General features: G+C 36.3%; 2 protein-coding genes across 2 annotated transcripts; both read right to left on the bottom strand.

Annotated features, from left to right (window-relative positions):
- Nucleotides 1-2,311: 2,311 nt before the first annotated feature.
- On the bottom strand, nucleotides 2,312-10,385 carry LOC130219032 (cytochrome P450 2D3-like). The gene is made up of 8 exons (XM_056451303.1): nucleotides 9,608-10,385; nucleotides 9,368-9,530; nucleotides 7,484-7,640; nucleotides 6,184-6,403; nucleotides 5,905-6,043; nucleotides 5,560-5,747; nucleotides 5,341-5,482; nucleotides 2,312-3,571 (listed from the first exon to the last, which is right to left on the bottom strand). The coding sequence occupies exons 1-8, from the start codon at nucleotides 9,767-9,769 to the stop codon at nucleotides 3,378-3,380; spliced, it is 1,365 nt and encodes a 454-aa protein (XP_056307278.1). The 5' UTR covers nucleotides 9,770-10,385; the 3' UTR covers nucleotides 2,312-3,377.
- Nucleotides 10,386-10,887: 502 nt separating this feature from the next.
- LOC130219167 (cytochrome P450 2F2-like) lies at nucleotides 10,888-19,094 on the bottom strand. The gene is made up of 9 exons (XM_056451472.1): nucleotides 18,808-19,094; nucleotides 18,568-18,730; nucleotides 17,412-17,564; nucleotides 17,173-17,333; nucleotides 15,040-15,213; nucleotides 14,793-14,931; nucleotides 14,466-14,653; nucleotides 14,252-14,393; nucleotides 10,888-12,359 (listed from the first exon to the last, which is right to left on the bottom strand). The coding sequence occupies exons 1-9, from the start codon at nucleotides 18,967-18,969 to the stop codon at nucleotides 12,166-12,168; spliced, it is 1,476 nt and encodes a 491-aa protein (XP_056307447.1). The 5' UTR covers nucleotides 18,970-19,094; the 3' UTR covers nucleotides 10,888-12,165.
- Nucleotides 19,095-21,074: the final 1,980 nt, after the last annotated feature.

Genomic DNA, 21,074 nt, shown 5'->3' with positions numbered 1-21,074 from the left:
GTATTTATGAAGTAGATAAGTCTTTTGTCAGGTTTTATATATATAAATATATGTATATATTTTACATGTTCAGAAATTCAATTGTTCTTTTCGTTGCCTTAGGACAACGTTGTGCGATAAGTGGTACTTTTCACTATATGTTTACTGACACTACATATGGTTACATATTGCATTACTTTTAGTTTAATTTTACTTTTTTAACACATTTTGAATTGTTCTATGGAAGTAAAGAGATCCCAGAGTTGGGCACATCCCATCTGAGAGTGAGGACAGTAAGATAGACTGCAGTAACAGTGAGGAGATCAAGGTTTGAGAAGTGATCAAGTATCTTCATAAGTTCAAATAGCAGCACTGATATCATTTAAGTAATTTAAGGTTTATACTGCAGGCAGCATACAAAATAGATAGGAACTGCTTTTTGAAGTTTTACACAGAATGAAATTTTGTTAAATGACTTCATGTTTCAAAACCTATAGGCCTGTATCAAACCACTATATATATATATATATATATATATATATATATATATATATATATATATATATATATATATATATATATATATATATTCATTCATTTTCCCTTTATTAATCTGGGGTCGCCACAGCGGAATGAACCACCAACTTATGTCCAGCATATGTTTTACACAGCGGATGCCCTTCCAGCTGAAACCCATCTCCGGGAAACATCCATACACACTCATTCACACTTATACACTACGGACAATTTAGCCTACCCAATTCCCCTGTACCACATGTCTTTGGACTGTGGGGGAAACCGGAGCACCCGGAGAAAACCCATGCGAATGCAGGGAGAACATGCAAACTCCACACAAAAACGCCAACTGACCCAGCCGATATATATATATATATGTGTGTTTGTGTGTGTGTGTGTGTGTGTGTGTTATGTGTACTTAATGATTTTGTGACAATTTGAATAAGATTTGTGAATTATTATTTCTCTCTGATCATTGTCTCATGATATTTGATATATAATATGTGAAGAATTTTCTCTGTGATTTTGTACCATAGTTGCATAACGTTGCCTCAAGGTAACAGAAATATATTTTAGGGTTGGAATGGGGGGGTCAAACCAAAAATAACTTTTAATAATAAACAAGTCCCAAAAGAACTAAAAAATGATGTGGAATCATTTTCGTCACATATTGATCTGTTGTTGTGATTATATAGTTACTGTTGTAACACAATAACCTAATACTGTAGTTTCCTATTACACTCCTATTATACTACAATACACCACAGTTCTGTAGTAAAATCCAGAGTGTACTGTATTTATTATAGTTTATCATTTCATTAATACGGGCGATGCAGTGGTGCAGTAGGTAGTGCTGTCGCCTCACAGCAAGAAGTTCGCTGGTTCGAGCCTCAGCTGGGTCAGTTGGCATTTCTGTGTGGAGTTTGCATGTTCTCCCCGTGTCCGCGTGGGTTTCCTCCGGATGCTCCGGTTTCCCCCACAAGTCCAAAGACATGCGGTACAGGTGAATTGGGAAGGCTAAATTGTCTGTAGTGTATGAGTGTGAGTGAGTGTGTATTGTTGGCGGTTCATTCCGGTGTGGCGACCCCAGATTAATACAGGGACTAAGTCGAAAAGAAAATGATTGATAAATGAATTTCATTAATACTAGAGTATACTGGAGAGTTTTCATTAGCTGGAAATCCTGTAATATACAATGTAATACACTTTATGGTTCAAAAACACAATGTATTTGTTTTAAATATATTGATCTATGAATATATTTTTCACGTAAGATGGTAGGGAATACCTTTAGTAAACTAAGATAGTATATTTTTTACACTTGTAAGTGGACATAACATGCTTTATAAATCATTTTCAACTGTACTTTAGCTATAGAACCTTGAGCAAACTACACTGTTAGCATTTTTTTGTGAATTACACAGTACTTAACTTTAATATGAAGTGTATTTTACTGTATTTTAACAGTTATGCAGAACGTGGCTGTATTTTAAAAATGCATTGTGGGAAATATGTTCTTGGTGCCATTAAAACAGTATTTTTAATTTGCTGCTAAACAAAGTACCATAAAAAAGTAAATAAATAAATGTGAAACCTGGCCAATCATAGGAAATACAGTAATTTACCAATTGGACTGTTTTACAGTAAATAGCTAAATAAACATGAATTACAAGTTAATCTTTTATTGTATGGACATGTTTTACAGATGAGAAAACAAAAAATAGTGTATATTTACAGTAAAATATGCAATACTGAAAATACCTGTATAGCAACATATGTAGTACAGTAAATGTCATTACAGTATTTTGCAGTAAGTTTGAGTAAATACAATTTAAAGTATATAAAAGTAGGCCTATAAAGTGAGAAGCATAAAAATGACAAAGTATATTTTCTTATTTTTTTGGAGCAAAAGAACAAGTTACAAGCATATTCAAATCAACTTGAGCAAACATCAGAAGCAAAATGCAGAAACACAACAGGGTTGATCCACATCCTCAGCAGGACAAGTACATGGAGGAGATTTATGACATTCCAATACTCGCGTGTCTTAAAAAGACTCGCCAAAGCAACACAAATCGTGTGTGACTTAAATTTACAATGACAAAACAATAATGCACGTAAAAACAGACAATGTTATCTTTTCAACAGAGAATTCCTGCAGCTGGCCCTGTTTATTCAGGACATTTGCTGAATTCCACACATGAGGAAGTTTCCACTTTTCCATGTCAAACAGCACTGAAAAAATAATCTTTTTTCACATTGTCATTATGGGGTATTGTGTGTAGAATTTTGAAGAATAAGGCTGTAACAAAAAAAAGTGGAAAAAGTGAAGCGCTATGAATACTTTCCGGATGCACTGCAAGTTTAACCTTAAGTTTACTCACAAAAACTATAAAACAAATGTATAAAGCAAGGCACAAACCACAGACATTAGGTGGCTGGGACTTCAAATAATTAGAAATGGGCAAATTAAACTAGAATTCTACTTAAATATAATTTTTCAAAATATCTTTGTGTTCAACATGAAAAAAATTCAAATGTGAATAGTTAGCGATGACAGATTTTTCTTTTTTATTTTGCCTTTAAAGCTTTATTCAGATGTGCATTTCAGAAAGAACATCAGCTGTGCAAAGAGAAGATTTATTTCACCAAACTAAGATGTTTGTCTAGAAATGGTTCAAAAATGTTTTAGATTGATTAGAGCTTTATTGTGTTGTGTGGAAAATACAAAATGACAAAAGTATGTTTGAAAGATACATCACTCATCATCTTGAAGTTCATGATAGATCCATTATGAAAGATTACAATGTTGCTGATGAAAAGTTTCTCTAAAGATAAAAGCCAACAGACTTTATATGCAGCAGCACTGTCAGCATTAAGATTCACTGTTTAACCGTGTCTCTCTGCCTGATGTGCATTCTGTAGGGTTTGGGTGTAAAAGTGAGCCCAAATACAGGGGTGTAATCTGGTTTTCCAGCATCTTCAGGCCACACAAACTGAAAACGCCGTAGCAAAGTGACAAAAACCAAGAAGAGCTCCATACGGGCCAGACTCTCACCCAGACACACACGGAGACCTGTAAAAAAACAAAAAAAACAACAAAAAAAAAACAAAGTTGTATTGAATGCAGGAAAAATGACAAAATACAGTAGCAAGCATAAACAACTGGGGTTCAAGTACTTAAAGGCCTCATAACAGTAATTATTTAACCACTCAAAAGCAAATACACTTGCTAAAGAAATACACCAGACGCTGATTTTGTGAAGTTTAGTTTAGGAATTAAGCATTTTTGGTATATTTTGCCACACCAAATTGGCAGATGAAAAGTTCACCTTTTCTGATAATTGTTGAGCTACTAGAGAGCCAATAGCACTGCTGTGGTGTTATCGAGTATGAGTGACAAAATTATGACTTAAAGTAGGTTTCCGAAATAATCTCTGATACTTATTGGGCGATTCGACTGATGGCCGTGATCCTAAGTTCGATATAGTATGAACAAATATTCATGCGAGGGATGAATTTTTTTGTATCAATTTTTTTATGAATGCTAGGGAACTTTTAGAACATTTATAAAAATTGGTGGCAATATACACTGACCGCCCACTATATTAGGTACATCTTACTAGTACCAGGTTGGACCCCCTTTTGCCTTCAGAACTGCCTTAATCCTTCGTGGCATGGATTCAACAAGGTACTGGAAAAATTCCTCAGAGATTTTGCTCCATATTGACATGATAGCATCACGCAGTTGCTGCAGATTTGTCGGCTGTACATTCATGATGTGAATCTCCCATTCCACCACATCCCAAAGGTGCTCTATTGGATTGAGCTCTGGTGACTGTGGAGGCCATTTAAGTACAGTGAACTTGTTGTCATGTTCAAGTAACCAGTCTAAGATGATTCACGCTTTATGACATGGTGCGTTATCCTGCTGGAAGTAGCCATCAGATGATGGGTACACTGTGGTCATAAAGGGATGGACATGGTCAGCAACAATACTCAGGTAGGCTGTGGCGTTGACACAATGCTCATTTAGTACTAATGGGCCCAAAGTGTGCCAAGAAAATATCCCCCACACCATTACACCACCACCATCAGCCTGAACCATTGATACAAGGGAGGATGGATTCATGTTTTTATGTTGTTGACGCCAAATTCTGACTCTACCATCCGAATGTCGCAGCAGAAATTGAGACTCATCAGACCAGGCAACATTTTTCCAATCTTCTATTGTCCAATTATGGTGAGCCTGTGTGAATTGTAGATTCAGTTTCCTGTTCTTAGCTGACAGGAGTGGCACCTGGTGTGGTCTTCTGCTGCTGTAGCCCATCTGCCTTAAGGTTGGACGTGTTGTGCTTTCAGAGATGCTCTTCTGCATACCTCGGTTGTAAGGAGTGGTTATTTGAGTCACTGCTGCCTTTCTATCAGCTCGAACCAGTCTGGCCATTCTCCTCTGACCTCTGGCATCAACAAGGCATTTGCGCCCACAGAACTGCCATTCACTGGGTATTTTCTCTTTTTTGGACCATTCTATGTTAACCCTAGAGATGGTTGTGCATAAAAATCCCAGTAGATCAGCAGTTTCTGAAATATTCAGACCAGCCTGTCTGGTACCAGCAACCATGCCACGTTCGAAGTCACTTAAATCATCTTTCTTCCCCATTCTGATGCTCTGTTTGAATTGCAGTTGCCATATCTACATGCCTAAATGCATTGAGATGCTGCTATGTGATTGGCTGATTAAACTAGGACAGGTGTACCTAATAAAGTGGCCGGTGAGTGTATATAAAAATGATAGCAACTACAACAGTTTCATGGCTGTGCTTGAATACTTTAAAATGTTACCTGCGGAGAAGGGTATGAAGGCCTCAGGTTTCTCAAACTGGCCCTGTTCATTCAGGAAGTTTGCTGGGTTGAACTCATGAGGAAACTTCCACTGACCATCTTCTTTTAGGACACTAGTAAGGTTAGGAATGATTATAGTTCCCTGACAAACAAGAAACAGTTGATTACAGTTTATTTTGAAGTATAACAGTCTTTAAGTCACTTCAAATATTTCCTCACCTTTGGGATGTTGTAGCCCATTAGCTCTGTGTCTCTTGTGGTGGAGTGAAACACACTTAGCGGTACAGTGTTAGAAACGCGCTGAACCTCATGAATCACAGCCTGTGTGTACGGCATATTGTGTCTGTCTTCATACGACGCCTGATCTTTACCCTCCAGAACATCATCAATCTCTTGCTGGCATTTTACTGGTAAGAAAACAAGACTGTGTTTGACTGTTCAAGCTCCATTTGAGGCGCTAGATTTGCTAACATGCTAACACACTTCTGAAAGTCTGAAAACATATGCCGAAAAAAAAACTCTAATTAGTTTAAATTAAGTGAATTTTTTAATGTGCGCTCAAACCTTGCACCTCTGGGTGGTTCATGAGGTAGAGGAAAGCAGTGAGGAGGGTGTTAGAAATGGTGTCGGTCCCTGCAAAGTGCAGATCCATGATGTTCATGAGGAGCTTGTCTTCACAAAAGGTGGAAACACAATTTTTTCCCTGGAGAATGTAGAGTATTATACAGTTGTGATATCAAGTGGTGGTACATTTCAAGCATTTATCAATTTCAGAAATGATAAATGTGAAATTCAGATTTTTTTGTTTATTCTCAGAGATGTGCATGTCTCAGAAAGTTGCACCTTATCAAGCTCATCCAGATAGCAGTCGATGAAGTCTCTCGGCTCTCCTGGGACTCTTGTGCTCTTGTGTTCGTCAATTAGCTTCTGATTCATACTTTTTATTATTTTTACATTATCAAATGCTTTTTTAAAAGGCAGGGGCAGAATTCTCAATACAGGAAATGTGTCGTATATCTGGTAGAAAAGAACATAAAATCTCAAGTTATTGTTAATGCAAATTTACTAATTTACAAATTTGTACTTTTCACATTCATTAAAGTAGAATAAATAGTATTTATTTTAAATAAAATTTAGGTTTCTATTAAACCTAAAGCTAAGGATCCATTTGGCACATTGTAGCTCTCCGATTGGTGGAATGTTTCTACAGCATTATGGGTAATGTAGTTTTTTCAGCACAGATACCACTACCAAAGTCCCCTTAAGGCAAGTCATTTCACTCGATGACCATCTTTAAAACGCCTCTTGGGCAGTATGCTCAAGCATTCTGTCTTAATGGGGAAACATCAAATTCTCCAAAATTGTTTGCCAAGCTTACGATCACATTACATATTTGGAATTATAAATAAGATAGCAACAACTTTCTCATAAGATTTGTTTCTAAGTTTCTATCCTTCCAGAAGCAGACAAATGAGAGAGTATTGTGTAAAAAACAAAGGTGAATCCAGAAAAAACAAAGGAGCAAATGAATCTTTCAGCAACCTAAAACATGAACAAACTGCCATGTTTAACAATTATCATCACTTTTTGGACCATTATGAACTCGGAAGATGAAATTACTTTCTAACAAGAGGTTACACGCTGGTGAAGATTAAAGATACAGATGTTTGCACTGACTGTGGGCTATATGTTGCGTGCTGTTTTTGACTAAATGTATGCTGTGTGTAGTTCTTCTGTAATTGGTAACATATGGGAGACTGTAAAAGTCTATATGTGTTGATACATGTTGCATTTATTTATTTATTTTATATAATTGCAGACATTACAGTAGGTCATTTCGCCCTATCATTGATCTGCAGTTATGGTCAAATCCTCTTCAAAGAGAGGTTAGTAATGAACATTTATACACAAGTATGTATGTGTATAAAGCATCTGTTTTGTGAGAAGTGCTTCTCATATGATATGTGAACGATCTGTACAGCTTTACTTTGACATTTCCTCAAGCAAGAAGGAGGTTGACTGAAATTTTCTGTCGTACACCACACCCACTGGTTCCCTTTTGGCAGTGGAAACACAAGCCTGATAAAGGTGACCCGTACCGTACCATAACATACCACTCAGTGGAAACGGGCCATTTGTTTACAAATTTGTGGGGTAATCAAGGTAATCAAGAATGTGTGAAATTTCCCCCAGGATTCTCTCCTCCATGGAGTGCTTCCCCAGACCAAAATTCCTCAGGGTCATGAGAGCAAAGCGTCGATGGTCCTTTAAAACGGGTCCATAGTCAGCCAACACAATACCTTAAAAACGATGAAGCCATTAATGAGAATTGTCCGTAGATTAATTTTCTAACAGCTTATAATCTGTTTTTTGCAAATTTAATAGTCAATGTATGATGTACAAATTGAATAAGCCACACTGCAGATTTGCAATAGCGCTGATATGGGAGATCTAACTCTTTTGTTATTCAGCTTGTCTGTTTCCAGAAAAACTGTTGATTAGTTATGAGGACATTTTCAATGCCTCTTTAAAATGAAGGTTACATCATTAAAATTGGAGTGAAAAGAGGGTTCAATTGTGTTTTCTTCCTTTAAAGATTGGAAAATGAACTGTACTTTTTCATTTCTGTTCTTTTCTATTGGTTACACTTGAATAAAAATAATAATAATCACAGGATGGTCATGCTCACACTTTTCCTCAACTGGTTTATTTTATTTTAATGAATCAAACTATTTCATTTTTTGTATTTATTTATTTTGAAATGCAGTTTGTGGGAAATTAGGCTTCAGAAAATTATTTCATGGTATAGACGTGCCTTGAGCTGTATCTCTTTTACCAGCAACCTTCTTCAATTAATTGCTCAGGATTTGATCTCCACTATGGTGTAGATTTAACAAATTTTGGCTTAGTTATGCACTCAAAAAATGATAATAATATTACCTTTTATTTATAGGCGCCTTTCAAAAGCACTCCAGGACACCTTACAGCATATCTAATCGCAAGCCCATCATAAAAATACATGCGGTAAAAAATACCAATCGAAATAATATTAAACCAGCAAATCATTAAAAGCTATTCTAAACAAAAAAGTTTTTATCTGAGATTTAAAATTGGAAACAGAGTCCACCTGGCGAATGTGCAAAGGCAGGGAGTTCCATAACTATGGGGCTGTACAACTAAAAGCCCTGCCACCAAATGACTTCACCTTAAAGTTTGGAACAGATAACAATTCAGCAGAAGAGGATCACAGTGAGCGCGAAGGAGTGTACAAATGAAGAAGATCAGAAAGATAGTGAGGTGCCAAGTTATGAAAAGCTTTGTATGTTAAGAGGTGGATTTTGCATTGTATACACCAGCAGGTAACCATTCTAACTGCTGAATTCTGAATTAAGTGTGGTCTATGAAGTTGCCTATCAGGGATGCCAGATAAGAGAGAGTTACAGTAATCAATCTGTGATATTTGCCAATTGCTAAAAAAAAACATATTTAAAATGAGCTGAAACACAATTCTTGAGTTTTTTGGGACAACTTAAATGTTTTATGTTCAATCTACTTAAATTTGTAAAAACTAATACGTTAACTAAATTCCTTCATGATGTCTCAACACAAATCGATTGTGTGAAACCCAGTATTTTTTACAGTGCATGTTAAATCAAGCTAGTTTTGGGTTGACAGTTGATTTACTGAAGACAGGTAAAGTGGAATCACAGCTCACACACTCAAAGTAGAATAACAGCGTCGGTAACCCATTTGAGTAACATTGAACATATTTGTCACTTATTAGTTAAGGGTTTACTTTTGTAAGACGTGTTTTCTATGGCAACACCATCTCTGACTTGGCTTCAGTGTATAACTAGTTCAAAACTGATTCAGAAAGCACAGTTATTACTGATCTTGCTTGGAACTTTTTCATTAAATGTCTCTCAAAAACATGTTTAGTGAACTGTTGTCTAAAAGCAAAACACACTCCCTAGATTACAATTTTTAGGCAGCTTTAACATCTGGGACAGCTTTTAATGGCTTTTACCTTTATTCTCTGTAGCATGACTGATCATGAAGTCTTGAGGTCGTCCTGAAAAGTCTTGAGCTTTGGTAACCAGAGCGTCCTTAATAACTGCAAAACTGTTCAGAAGAACTGCTGGCCTCGATCCGGTATAAAAGCTGAAAATGTTCCCATATTTCTCTGCAAACTTAAAAGAAAAGTGGAAAGTTATTGTAGGGAAAAGAAGAATGGTTTTAACTCAAGATGAGTAATAGTAAACCATACTCTTTCAAAATCCTTTAAAGGATTTGCCAGGTTGATCTGAAGCAGATTTCCAAATATAGGAATAGGAGGAGGTCCTGGAGGAAAATTATTTGGCCTCTTGACCCTTATGAGGAAGAAGATGAGCAAGATGCATATTATAACCAGAAGAGAAGAACCCAACATGCTTGCTGATGTCCAACTGCGGTCCCGAAACAAGCAAGCATGCGTAGTAGACGGGTCTTCCTGGACCTTTTTATAGAAACGCCTTTGTCTAAGATGTTGCTACATTCTCTAATGGCTACATCCACCATCTGATAAAGTGATTGGTGAGATATCTTGATGATGGGAAGGCTTTTTACAAAGAAAAACAGGTAAAACAGGACTTTGGATTGGCCTTTGTGTTCTCTGCCCATCACCAATCTGAAACTCAACTCCAAAGGTTTTGGCCATTGGCCAAAATAAAACAAATATTTATCATCTGCAATAACTGAAACAAAGAGAGACCATGATGAGTCCAGATCCATTCACAAGTATAGTAATGATCAATGCTACAACAGGATCTCAGCTTAAAATTTGAATTTCGGTTTTGTATAGATGGATTTCTTCAAAATGCCTAAAATGCCTTCAAAAAAGCTAGAGAGGGGGTTAAAGTGATACTGTAATCTCAGAAACTGATTTATTCTTTGTTTAAGCCGATCATCTGATAAGGTCAGGGAGAAATGGCAGTATCCTTTGCTCATCAACTGATCTGATCACTCTCACTGAGAATGAAGATGTGAAATAACACTGACTCACTAATCTGGTTCTCAATTATGTGGATCAAACCGCAGAACAAGAACATCTCGCATATATATATATATATATATATATATATATATATATATATATAAAAATAAAAATTGACCATTCATATGAATGCTTAGCTTAAGTTCAACATTACCGTGTTTGGTCTATGTTTTTAGCACAAACAGTTGAAAATTAGCTTTGATATTGAATATTGCAAAGGAAAATTTTGAGACCATGGTAACTGTGAACTTTTAGTAAGTATAAAATATGTTTATAATTAAAAAATATTTTGTAAAAGTTAGCACTAGGTAGCAAAATGTAGCCTAGTTTGAATCTCCACTTTATTCTCCTTCTCTTTAACTTCATTTCTTGTAAATATCTGTCCTGTCATAGTAAAAGGCAAAATAAGTCTTATATACTTACTGTCATTTTACCACAGTACGCATGCAAAAAAATGGAAAAGTATTGTGTAGTCAAACTGGCAAGCTTTATAGGCTTATTATACTAATGGTTACAATGGTTACAATGATTCCATAGAGAAACATTAGAAATAAATTCCTGACAGTCACTATATCTCTAACTAATGATATCCTCAATTATATAGCTGCCAGTACAAATCCAGTGTTTCATAAGATTTAACCACCTTTAACATACTTCTGAAGAGCATTTGGTCTGGAAAATATCTGTGGAGTACTTTTAAAAAGGTCTGTTGTACGATCATTCTAAATGAGGGGTTCCCAAACTTTTCAGCTTACAACCCCCAAAATAACAATTGCAGTGACTCGCAACCCCCACTAACCTCAGAAGTGGTTATAAACATACAAACATTGCACACAATGGTTTTAAATGGACGTGAGTGCCATAAAGGTGTCAAAGTTTAACGTTGTGCTGTAAAATCAATCTGCTGCAACTAACACTATTACTGTGTCATTAATCTAGCAAAATAACCCCAGGGGGCACAATCCAATGGTAAAATAATTGAAAGGCTGATGGCTTTTTACTCTCATGTTGTTGTTTATGTATCCATCGAATACTATTTTTATCTTCTGCAGTTTATGGATAAAATATGGTAATATCTTAATTTTGGTAATTCTAATAGTTTAATAATATATGATATTTTTGGAAACACCAAAAGACCTCCCACTTTGGAAACCACTGTGAACTGTTAATGTCTGTTTAAATGAATGTCTAATATACTAATTCTCTTAACCCTATAGACATTTTTCAACATCAAATTTGCGTAACAGATTTTGTTATACTCTGATCAATGCACCTTTTAGACATGCTATTTTTGAGTGTTTGGGTCTAGCTGTCGGTCACAAATGTTTAAATGTTAAACAACAACCTTAAAGAATACCTTAAATTATTAAGTACATTTATTTCCTGTATGGGTGTTTAAGTCTACTTCTCGGTGGAAGAAATTCAGCATCGTGACTGTTAAGAGAAGATATTTCACTTATAATGAAAGGTCTTTTAATTGTAGTTATTTGATTTGAGATGTTTCTCTTCAGATGTTCTCTTTAAAGTGAACATCAGAGCTGAGCAAAGAAATGATTTCACAAAACTGGGATGATTTTAGAAATGCATCAGAGAAATCCCAGACTGATTAGACCTTTATTGTGTTCGTAGAAATGACAGAATATCAAAAGTTTATGAAAAAGATTCATAGTATATCAACATTATAAGACTAACATCTTGTTTGAAATAGCATCTGAAGAAAGGGAATTGAATTTTTTACCTACTATAACCTGACTGTTATTCATTTTCTGAAACTTTATACCCAGCATCAAGATTCACTGTTTAACTGTGTCTCTCTGCCTGATGTGCATTCTGTAGGGTTTGGATGTCATGGTGAGCCCGAATACAGGGGTGTAATCTGGTTTCCCAGCATCTTCAGGCCAAACAAACTGAAAACGCCGCAGTAGAGCAACAAAAACCAAGAAAAGCTCCATACGGGCCAGTCCTTCACCAAGACACACACGAGGACCTGGAGAAAACACAGTGAATGCAGGATGAATTCAGCATGCTACAATCACTGAAATCAGGGATGAAAAAAGTAACCATGTATACATGTTTGTTTGAATGCATTTTACATCGATAATGGTGGGCTGCAATGTCAAGCAATTATAGACGATAATTATACACTTGAGACAGCCGGGCACAATCTAACACTGTCAAAAAGAGCTTCAAATGGCCCTTAATTGATCAGGTGATTAGGACAAAACTCAACAGAGGCTCAAGCCTTGGTTGAGAGCAGTGCCTTTAGCTCTTCAGAAGTGGATTGGTAGAATAAAACATAGCCGCATTCATTCAGCCTCTAAAGGGTGGTCGAGCAGCAGCTTATTATAGAATTTAAAGATATAAGAGTCTCCACTGCGGTCTGAGGTGTTTTTAATTCAAAACACTTAAAAAGTGTGTTTATTTACACTACCACTCATTTAACCAAAGCAAGACTATTGCTGGTCTAGATTTGGAAATCCCATGTTTTGCTATCCAGGATTAACTGATCTATCTTACTTTTATGATTGTTTTTTAAAGGAACATTGGGTTGGATTACGGTGATCCAAATACCAAATTTAGGAGAGCTTAAAATGGAACCATTTAGCCTACTGGCTTAGCAAAGAACAACAGGTGGGCGAAATACCAGTGGCCACAAACAATACTGCTGTGATATTGTTCTGCTGTTTAAAAAAAAATAAATAAATTAAATCATAACTGAATCCACCCTTCTGATGGGATCAGGATAATCCTGTTTTTTTCTGAATCAAATAGATCCCAGTTGGAGTTTTGAATAACCCAAAGGGCAGGTTTGATCCAAATCATATGTAAGATTGGATTACATGGTGTGATCTTAATTAAAAATTCCTGTTACTTTTGAAACACCAATTTCCAAGATTTGATCCAATCAGGGATTCAAAATCCCACTGGATTACTTTTGAAAAACTGGGCCCAAGAACAGGGTTGAGTAACCCTGCCTTAAAGAATCATATCAACTTGTGTAAATGGGCATCCAATGTCACCTTAAAGCACTTATAAAGTGCAACAATGCCTCCCAGTGGCTGATTTTTCCATCCCCTTATCAAAATTACTAGGAAATGCAAAATGCCTGAATTTAGCAAGATTGGCGCATTCCACATTGTTACGAGTGATTGTGCTTTTGATCATTGTGGAGCTACAGTCAGGGTGATTGGGGTGAGCCTTTGCGACATTAAAGAATGAAAAAAACCATCCCATCTATAAACTTAAATTGGTACGACTTACAGTTGTAGGGAAGCATGATAAACTAAAAACATCCTAACATTTGCAATAGGCAGGGTTCATTCACATTTTACTAATAATTTAAAATTCCAAGACTTTCAGGAAAATATTCATCAATGCCACTAGACGGCGCCATCACTCCAGATATCACCATTAACGAGAATGTAAGGATACATGAAAATGGAGGATTTGGCATTATTTTGTAAACCGTATATTTCAGCTTGACTCATTTATATGTAACCAAATTGTTTTCTGCTGAGAGAGAATCAGCACATTAAAGTGAAACTAAAAGCCAACGATTTCAGTAGGTTACATATTTAACATATTAATAATGATGAAATTGTTCTTCTTCTTCTTCTTCTTCTTCTTATTATTATTATTATTATTATTATTATTATTATTATTATTATTATTAATAATAATAATAATAATAAACTCTGCTAGCCCCGGCTGGGCCTGTTGGCATTTCTCTGTGGAGGTTGCATGTTCTCCCCGTGTTCGTGTGTGTTTCCTCCAGGTGCGCCGATTTCCCTCATAAGTCCAAAGACGTGGTACAGATGAATTGGGTAAGATTTTTCACGACCATGAATAAGATTTGAGTGCTGTGCTAGAACCTGTTACCTGCGGAGAAGGGTATGAAGGCTTCAGGCTTCTCAAACTGGCCCTGCTCATTCAGGAAGTTTGCTGGGTTGAACTCATGAGGAAACTTCCACTGACCTTCTTCTTTTAGGACGATAGTGAGGTTGGGAATGATTACAGTTCCCTAAAAAAAAAAAAAAAAAGGTTTAAATTTGTTTTGAAGTATAACAGTCTGAGTCTCTTAGAGGTTTCTCACCTTTGGGATGTTGTATCCCATTAGCTCGGTGTCTCTTGTGGTGCAGTGCAAGACACTTAGTGGTACAATGTTAGCGACGCGCTGAACCTCATGAATCACAGCCAGTGTGTACGGCATATTGTGTCTGTCTTCATACGACGCCAGATCTTTACCCTCCAGAACATCATCAATCTCTTGCTGGCATTTTACTGGTAAGAAAACGAGACTGTGTCTGACTGTTTAAGCTCCTTTTGAGATAACAACATACTTCTGAAATTTTAAACTTAACATGTGTCACATAAAATTAAAAATGGTTTAAATGAAGAGAAATTTAATGTGCGCTCAAACCTTGCACCTCTGGGTGGTTCATGAGGTAGAGGAAAGCAGCGAGGAGGGTGTTAGAAGTGGTGTCGGTCCCTGCAAAGCTCATATCCATAATGTTCATGATCAGCTGGTCTTCAGAAAAAGTGGAAACATCATTTTTTACCTGGAGAATGTAAAATATCATCAATCTGAGTCTCAAGGGGTTGTACACATAACATTTAGAGATTTTCAATCTATTCTCAGAGATGTGCATGTCAGCAGAAAGTTGCACCTTATCAAGCTCATCCAGATAGCAGTCGATGAAGTCTCTCGGCTCTCCTGGGACTCTTGTGCTCTTGTGTTCGTCAATCAGCTTTCGATTCATACTTTTTATTATTTTTACATTATCAAATGCTTTTTTAAAAGGCAGGGGCAGGATTCTCAATACAGGAAATGTGTCGTATATCTGTTATAAAAGAACATAAAATCTCAAGTTATTTTAAATGCACTTTACAGCACCCAACAAAAAGGGACGAAATAGCGAGAAAACTGCAGTCATTAAGTGATATTACAAGGGCTCTGTTCGAAATATCATACTATCATACTACTCTTAGCATTTCTTCAGTACCCAGTATATTTGCTGTGCATAGTATGCAAATTTTTTGTATGCATGGGATACCCGAATGACCTACGGCATTTGAATGATGCTACCACAAAATAATTTGTAATTTGGGGGCCCCAAGCAATTTCAGTTATGGGGACCTAGCATTAAAACTCTCCTTCTCTATAGACATTTTTTTGGTTGTTTCTTTGTAAATAAACTGCATGTTAAAAATATATTTTAAGTGGAACCTTAATGTTTTTATTGTAAAATTAAATACAATAAAAAAAAAAAAAAAAAAAAACTTCAGAAACGAACTATATGTACAGTTAAATAGCCATATTTGTAATTAGATTTTAATATTTGCATGTGCAGTACGAAAGGATCATTCCACTATTCATAGGGGCCCCAGGTTTTAAAAAGTAGTAATAATAATGTTACAATCTTCATGGTTATAGACAGATTTTACAACATTCATTCATTCCTTCATTCATTCATTCGGCAGATTAATAAATCCCCTTATCAATCTGGGGTCGCCACAGAAGAATGAACACGCAAATTATCCAGCATATGTTTTACGCAGCGGATGCCCTTCCAGCCGCAACCCATCACTGGGAAACATTCACACAGATTTTACAACATATGACAGAAAATTAATAAAAGAGCTATATGATTAATATAGGCTTCTTGGCATTGTTTGGAGCCCCCTAATTTCCCAGGGCCCTAAGCAGCTGCTTACCTTGCTTATTGGTTAAGTCCACCCCTGCTTACGACATACAGTTATAATGCATTCTACATAATATAACCACAAGGTAACAATTCAAGCATCCAGTGCTGGTCAAGTAAAACATTATAGCGCATTACTCTTTATAAAAAAATAAAATAAAATAAAAAAACTGCATCGTATATACTGCCTTACACGCTACTCTTAAAAATGTAGTAGCCAGTATGCACGGTACAGTACACTGCGCAGTGAGCAGGTATGCAAATTAAAACAGAGCCAAGCTGTTCTGGGGTCCGTTCTTCATACCTCGCTTAAGTGATCTAAAATGATTTGGCAGATCCTGGATCTGTTAATCTTGATAATTGATCTCTGGCTATTTTAGTGCTTCAAACAAGTTTGTGAATCAGATTAAAATGTCTGGATGAATTGATCTGAGATTTAGTTTAACAGTTAGAGCGAATTTTCTTTATTATAGTAGCGATAGTTGTATGCTAGTGGCCAGTTTCTTAATCGGTATAAAGAATTAGATGTTTAAATTAATTTTGCATCACAAAAGCATTTAGATATTGTTAAAAGGTGTCTGCAATTTTTGTGAAGCATCAAATCACCATCAAATTAACTGTCAAAACATGTTCATGACTGCATAAATGTTTTATTCCTTTAAAAAAAAAAAAAAAAAAAAAACAATTGCGTGTTGCGCATGTCTATTATCATACACAAATTGTACTAAAGCGATTGTACACGTTTGTATCTAAAAAGTTCCTATCAATAAATTTTCTCTTTGAACCACCAGGTGGCAGTCTTTGTACTTTTATTTCAGACTGCAGATTGCATAAGTTTTATTAAAACATATTTTTTTTACTTATTTTACTTATTATTTATATATATATATTTGCTTGAACTGACCTGATCTAATCCTGTTTATATGAAATGAGCCTGCTCCCGAGCAGGTTTGAGCTACCAGAACTGTTGCCATGACAACAAGTCAGATGAGATTTGAAGAACAAAACGATCCTGGATTGTGTCAAATCGTCAATAACCAAATCCAGCTAATTGAGTAATTCATGTACGAAGAACAGACCCCTGATCTGAGATCTTACCATGTTCCAGGGTCCAATGAGGATCCTTAAATTCTCAGCAATGCGCTGAATGTAGCCCCGAAGAAATTCATTGTTGTGATCAAAACGGCTTCCGAACAGAACCAGGTTTATAACATTTGATGCAATATTGTGGAACATAATCTGAGGATCCACCGTTTTCCCTGTACAAATGTAAATAATAATAATTTTTAAAATACTTGCCAAAATCTGAAAGAAAGAGAAAAATCACATATGAATACCTGTGTTCTTGTCAAGGAAATCAACAATGTGTGAAATTTCCCCCATAATTCTCTCCTCCATGGACTGCTTCCCCAGACCAAAATTCCTCAGGGTCATGAGAGCAAAGCGTCGATGGTCCTTCCAAAGAGGTCCATAGTCAGCCAACACAACACCTTCAGAAAATGATGAAGCCATCTATAAGATCCAGCACTACTTTAATGACCTTGAGAAGGTGATTCATACTTTTATTTTGGGGAGACTTGACTATTGCAACTCTTTGTATGTGGGTATTAGTCAAAATGCCCTGAAAAGTTTGCAATTAGTCCAAAATGCGGATGCAAGACTTCTGACAGGGACTGACAAGCATGAGTGCTTTCCTCTCTGGGCTGGCTGGCTGTTAGGTCACAGATTGATTTTAAATTATAAATTTGTGTTTATAAATCCTTAAATGGTCTGGCACCACCTAGGCATGGGCCGGTAACCTTGAATAAAAATACCACGGTTTCATGTTATTGTGATTACTGCTTTAAAATAAGTTATTTTTAAATGTCTTGGAAAAAATAAAAAATAAAAAAAAAACTTTTGCCCATTGAACAATACATTTTTTTTAAAGAGACATTTACAATATTTTGGAACAGTAAACATGTCAGACTAAATAGTTAAAATAAGTCATTGATTTCTGCTCTCTTCATTAGTTTCAAAAACACAGATTTCTTTACAACAAATAAAAAATGCATGTCCCTTTGGAACGGTATAACAGAACATTTTAGCATATTAAAACCTCGACTTTTCCCAAACTGCGGTAAACCTTGAAATCGGTTATCATCCCTTGCCAGCACCACCTTGTTCTCCTACATGTATATAATCCTGGTAGGTCACTAAGGTCTTCTGATTAGTTTATTCTTTCTGTACCAAGGTCATGGTGTAAGCAAAGTGGTGATCAGGCTTTTGCTGTTATCGCCCCACATTAGACACACTCCAACTTGATCAGTTTTTAAAAAGCTTCTGAAACTGCATCTTTGTTATTTAGCGTTTGAGCCTTTTTAATATTGAGGGGTTTGCCTTCTGTTTTAATTGTCATTTATGTGATGTAGGAATTACTTTAATTAGTATTAATTGTGTTCAGCACTTTGGGCAATGTTGTGTTGTAAAATGTGCTATATTTAGAAGTCATACCTTTATTCCCCGTGAGATGACTGATCATTAATTCTTGAGGTCGTCCTGAGAAGTCTTGAGCTTTGGTAACCAGAGCTTCCTTGATAACTTCAAAATTATTCAAAAAAACTGCTGGCCTCGATCCAGTGTACAGGCTGAAAATGTTTCCATATTTTTCTGCAAGCTAGAAGCAAAACAAAAAAATTATTTCACAAAAAAAAAAACAAGTTAGAACTTAAAATGAGTAGTAGTAAGCCATACCCTTTCAAATTCCTTTAAAGGATCAGCCAGGTTGATCTGAAGCAGATTTCCAAATATAGGAACAGGAGGAGGTCCAGGAGGAAAATTCTTCGGCCTCTGGATACGAATGAGGAAAAGGACGAGAAAGATGCATATTAAAACAAGAACCGAAAACTCGAACATGCTTACTGTTGCGCCTCAGTTTAACACGAGCGAAACGAGCTTGTGTAGCAGACAGGGCTTTCTGGACCACTCTAGATCAGGGGCTTGTGGAAATATTGCAACATTCTGGCAAACAACTGATACAAATAAACTTTTTTTAAGCGCAAACGGAAACTACGTCACGCCGGGAAGATGTATTTCAGCTGTTGCGGGATCTTTGGAACGTAAAATGGACCCGAAAATCATTACATAATATTTGCTGGTTTAATAAGTGGAAATAATCAATAAAATCATTTAATTTTCTTCATCAACACAGAAAAGCTTACAATCAAGAACATATAAACATAGTACCTACCAAAAGTATGATTATTTGTTCTATTTGTTCTGCAGACAACATAATTACTCGTTTCAATCGCTTGAGAATTAATGTGACAGTTTTGCGAGTCACGTTTTATTGTATTACATAGACCTTCCAACAGGTGCACTGCTTTAAATACAAAGTAAATGTCTGATCAGTTTGTTTAGTTATGTCAATCAGGACTGTTAAAACGCATGTTTTTTCGGTGTGTGAAGCAGGTATGAAGAATAAAGTAGTGGAGAAATGATGTGGCTCACCATAATGTTAACAATAATTGGCGAGCTTTGCAAACGCAAGTGGTTGGACTGTGCTACTGAAACAGTAGCGTTGCTGACTCCTCCCTACTGAAAAAAAACTGCTTAAACCAGCCTAAGACGGTTGGCTGGTTTTAGTTGGTCGACCAACCTAGTTTTAGAGGGGTTTTGGCCATTTCCAGCCTGGTCTTAGCTGGTCAGGCTGGGAGATGACCAGCTAAAACCAGCTTGACCAGCCTAGCCAAAACCAGCTATGTCCAGCTTAAACCAGGCTGGTCAAACTGGTTTTAGCTGGTCATTTTACAGCCTGACCAGCTAAGACCAGGCTGGAAATGGCCAAAACCCCTCTAAAACCAGGCTGGTCGACCAGCTAAAACCAGCCAACCAGTCTAGGCTGGTTTAAGCTGGATTTTTCAGCAGGGCTGTGTGTCGCTTTGATAGTGAACTTGACAATTGCGTGAGAACGTTTTATTAAATAGCATATTAAACACAGTGGTGTAGAGTAACTAATTACAAATACTAAAATTACTGTAATTAAGTAGTTTTTTTTAGAAATTGTAATTTACTAAGTAGTTTGAAAAATGTGTAGCCTACTTTTACTTTCACTTGAGTACATTTTTAGTGCTGTATCGGTACTTTTACTCCACTATTTTCCTTCAGCTTGCAGTAACTACTTTATTTTTTTTTTTTGTCAATGAGGATTAGAAAAATCAGTCCTGTGATTCCTGTCCAATCAAATCGCACATACAAGGTAAATCGCATCATACTGAACAACCTCAAGACATGGGCGCTTTAGAAATGCAGCAAACTGGAAGCATTAAAAGTGTCCAGGAAGATGTCCAAAATCTTTACACTCATTGACCCAGAGACTGTTTAGATGCTTGTCACTAATGAGAAGATTATGAATGTTTACTGTATGACCGAAATGGCCCAGCAGGCACAAGATGTCTACATGATGTCAGATTGACCTTGTACCCTAACGTCATGGACGTTGCATTTTTATATTTTTTTTAAATGAAAATCGGGTTGACGTCAGAATTCAATGTCAGGCCAACGACAATGTCCAACGTCCAACCTAAAACCAACTAAATATCAACATCAGATGATGTTACAGTTTGACGTGGACGTTACCACTATGACGTCTATCAGATGTTGGATTTTAGTTGCCATACCTGACGAATAAATGTCAGTATTTGACATCAATATGATGTTGGTTTAAGATGTTGGCTCGACGTTGGATTTTGGTCGCTTACTAAGAACATAAAATCAACCAAATATCAACGTCATTTGAAATCATTATTGGACATCAAAATAATGTCGCTGGCTAGACCTTGAATTTTGGTTGCCTGAAATCACAACCTAAATCTAACCTAATATTAACATCTTTTGACGTTGAGTTTAACTTATTATTATGATAAAGGTTGTTTAATTATAGTTAACTAATTTGAGATGTTGAGATGACAGCAAGAAGGTTTGCAGGTTCGAGCCTCGGCTGGGTCAGTAGACATTTCTCT

This window comes from Danio aesculapii, chromosome 25, assembly GCF_903798145.1.
Source record: "Danio aesculapii chromosome 25, fDanAes4.1, whole genome shotgun sequence".
Taxonomy (NCBI): Eukaryota; Metazoa; Chordata; class Actinopteri; order Cypriniformes; family Danionidae; genus Danio; species Danio aesculapii.
Note: the sequence above shows the minus strand (reverse complement) of the source record. Positions and strands in the feature narration are given on the sequence as shown.

What these genes read in the sequence shown, in the direction of transcription:
- LOC130219032 (XM_056451303.1), bottom strand. Translation starts at nt 9,769, where the DNA reads ATGTTGGGTTCTTCTCTTCTGGTTATAATATGCATCTTGCTCATCTTC. An exon ending in ATCTGGATGAGCTTGATAAG is followed by an intron (nt 6,044 to 6,183) that starts GTGCAACTTTCT and finishes TACATTCTCCAG; the next exon opens with GGAAAAAATTGTGTTTCCAC. An exon ending in GAACCACCCAGAGGTGCAAG is followed by an intron (nt 5,748 to 5,904) that starts GTTTGAGCGCAC and finishes TTTTCTTACCAG; the next exon opens with TAAAATGCCAGCAAGAGATT.
- LOC130219167 (XM_056451472.1), bottom strand. Translation starts at nt 18,969, where the DNA reads ATGTTCGAGTTTTCGGTTCTTGTTTTAATATGCATCTTTCTCGTCCTT. An exon ending in TCATCTCACGGGGAATAAAG is followed by an intron (nt 17,565 to 18,567) that starts GTATGACTTCTA and finishes CATTTTCTGAAG; the next exon opens with GTGTTGTGTTGGCTGACTAT. An exon ending in GAACCACCCAGAGGTGCAAG is followed by an intron (nt 14,654 to 14,792) that starts GTTTGAGCGCAC and finishes TTTTCTTACCAG; the next exon opens with TAAAATGCCAGCAAGAGATT.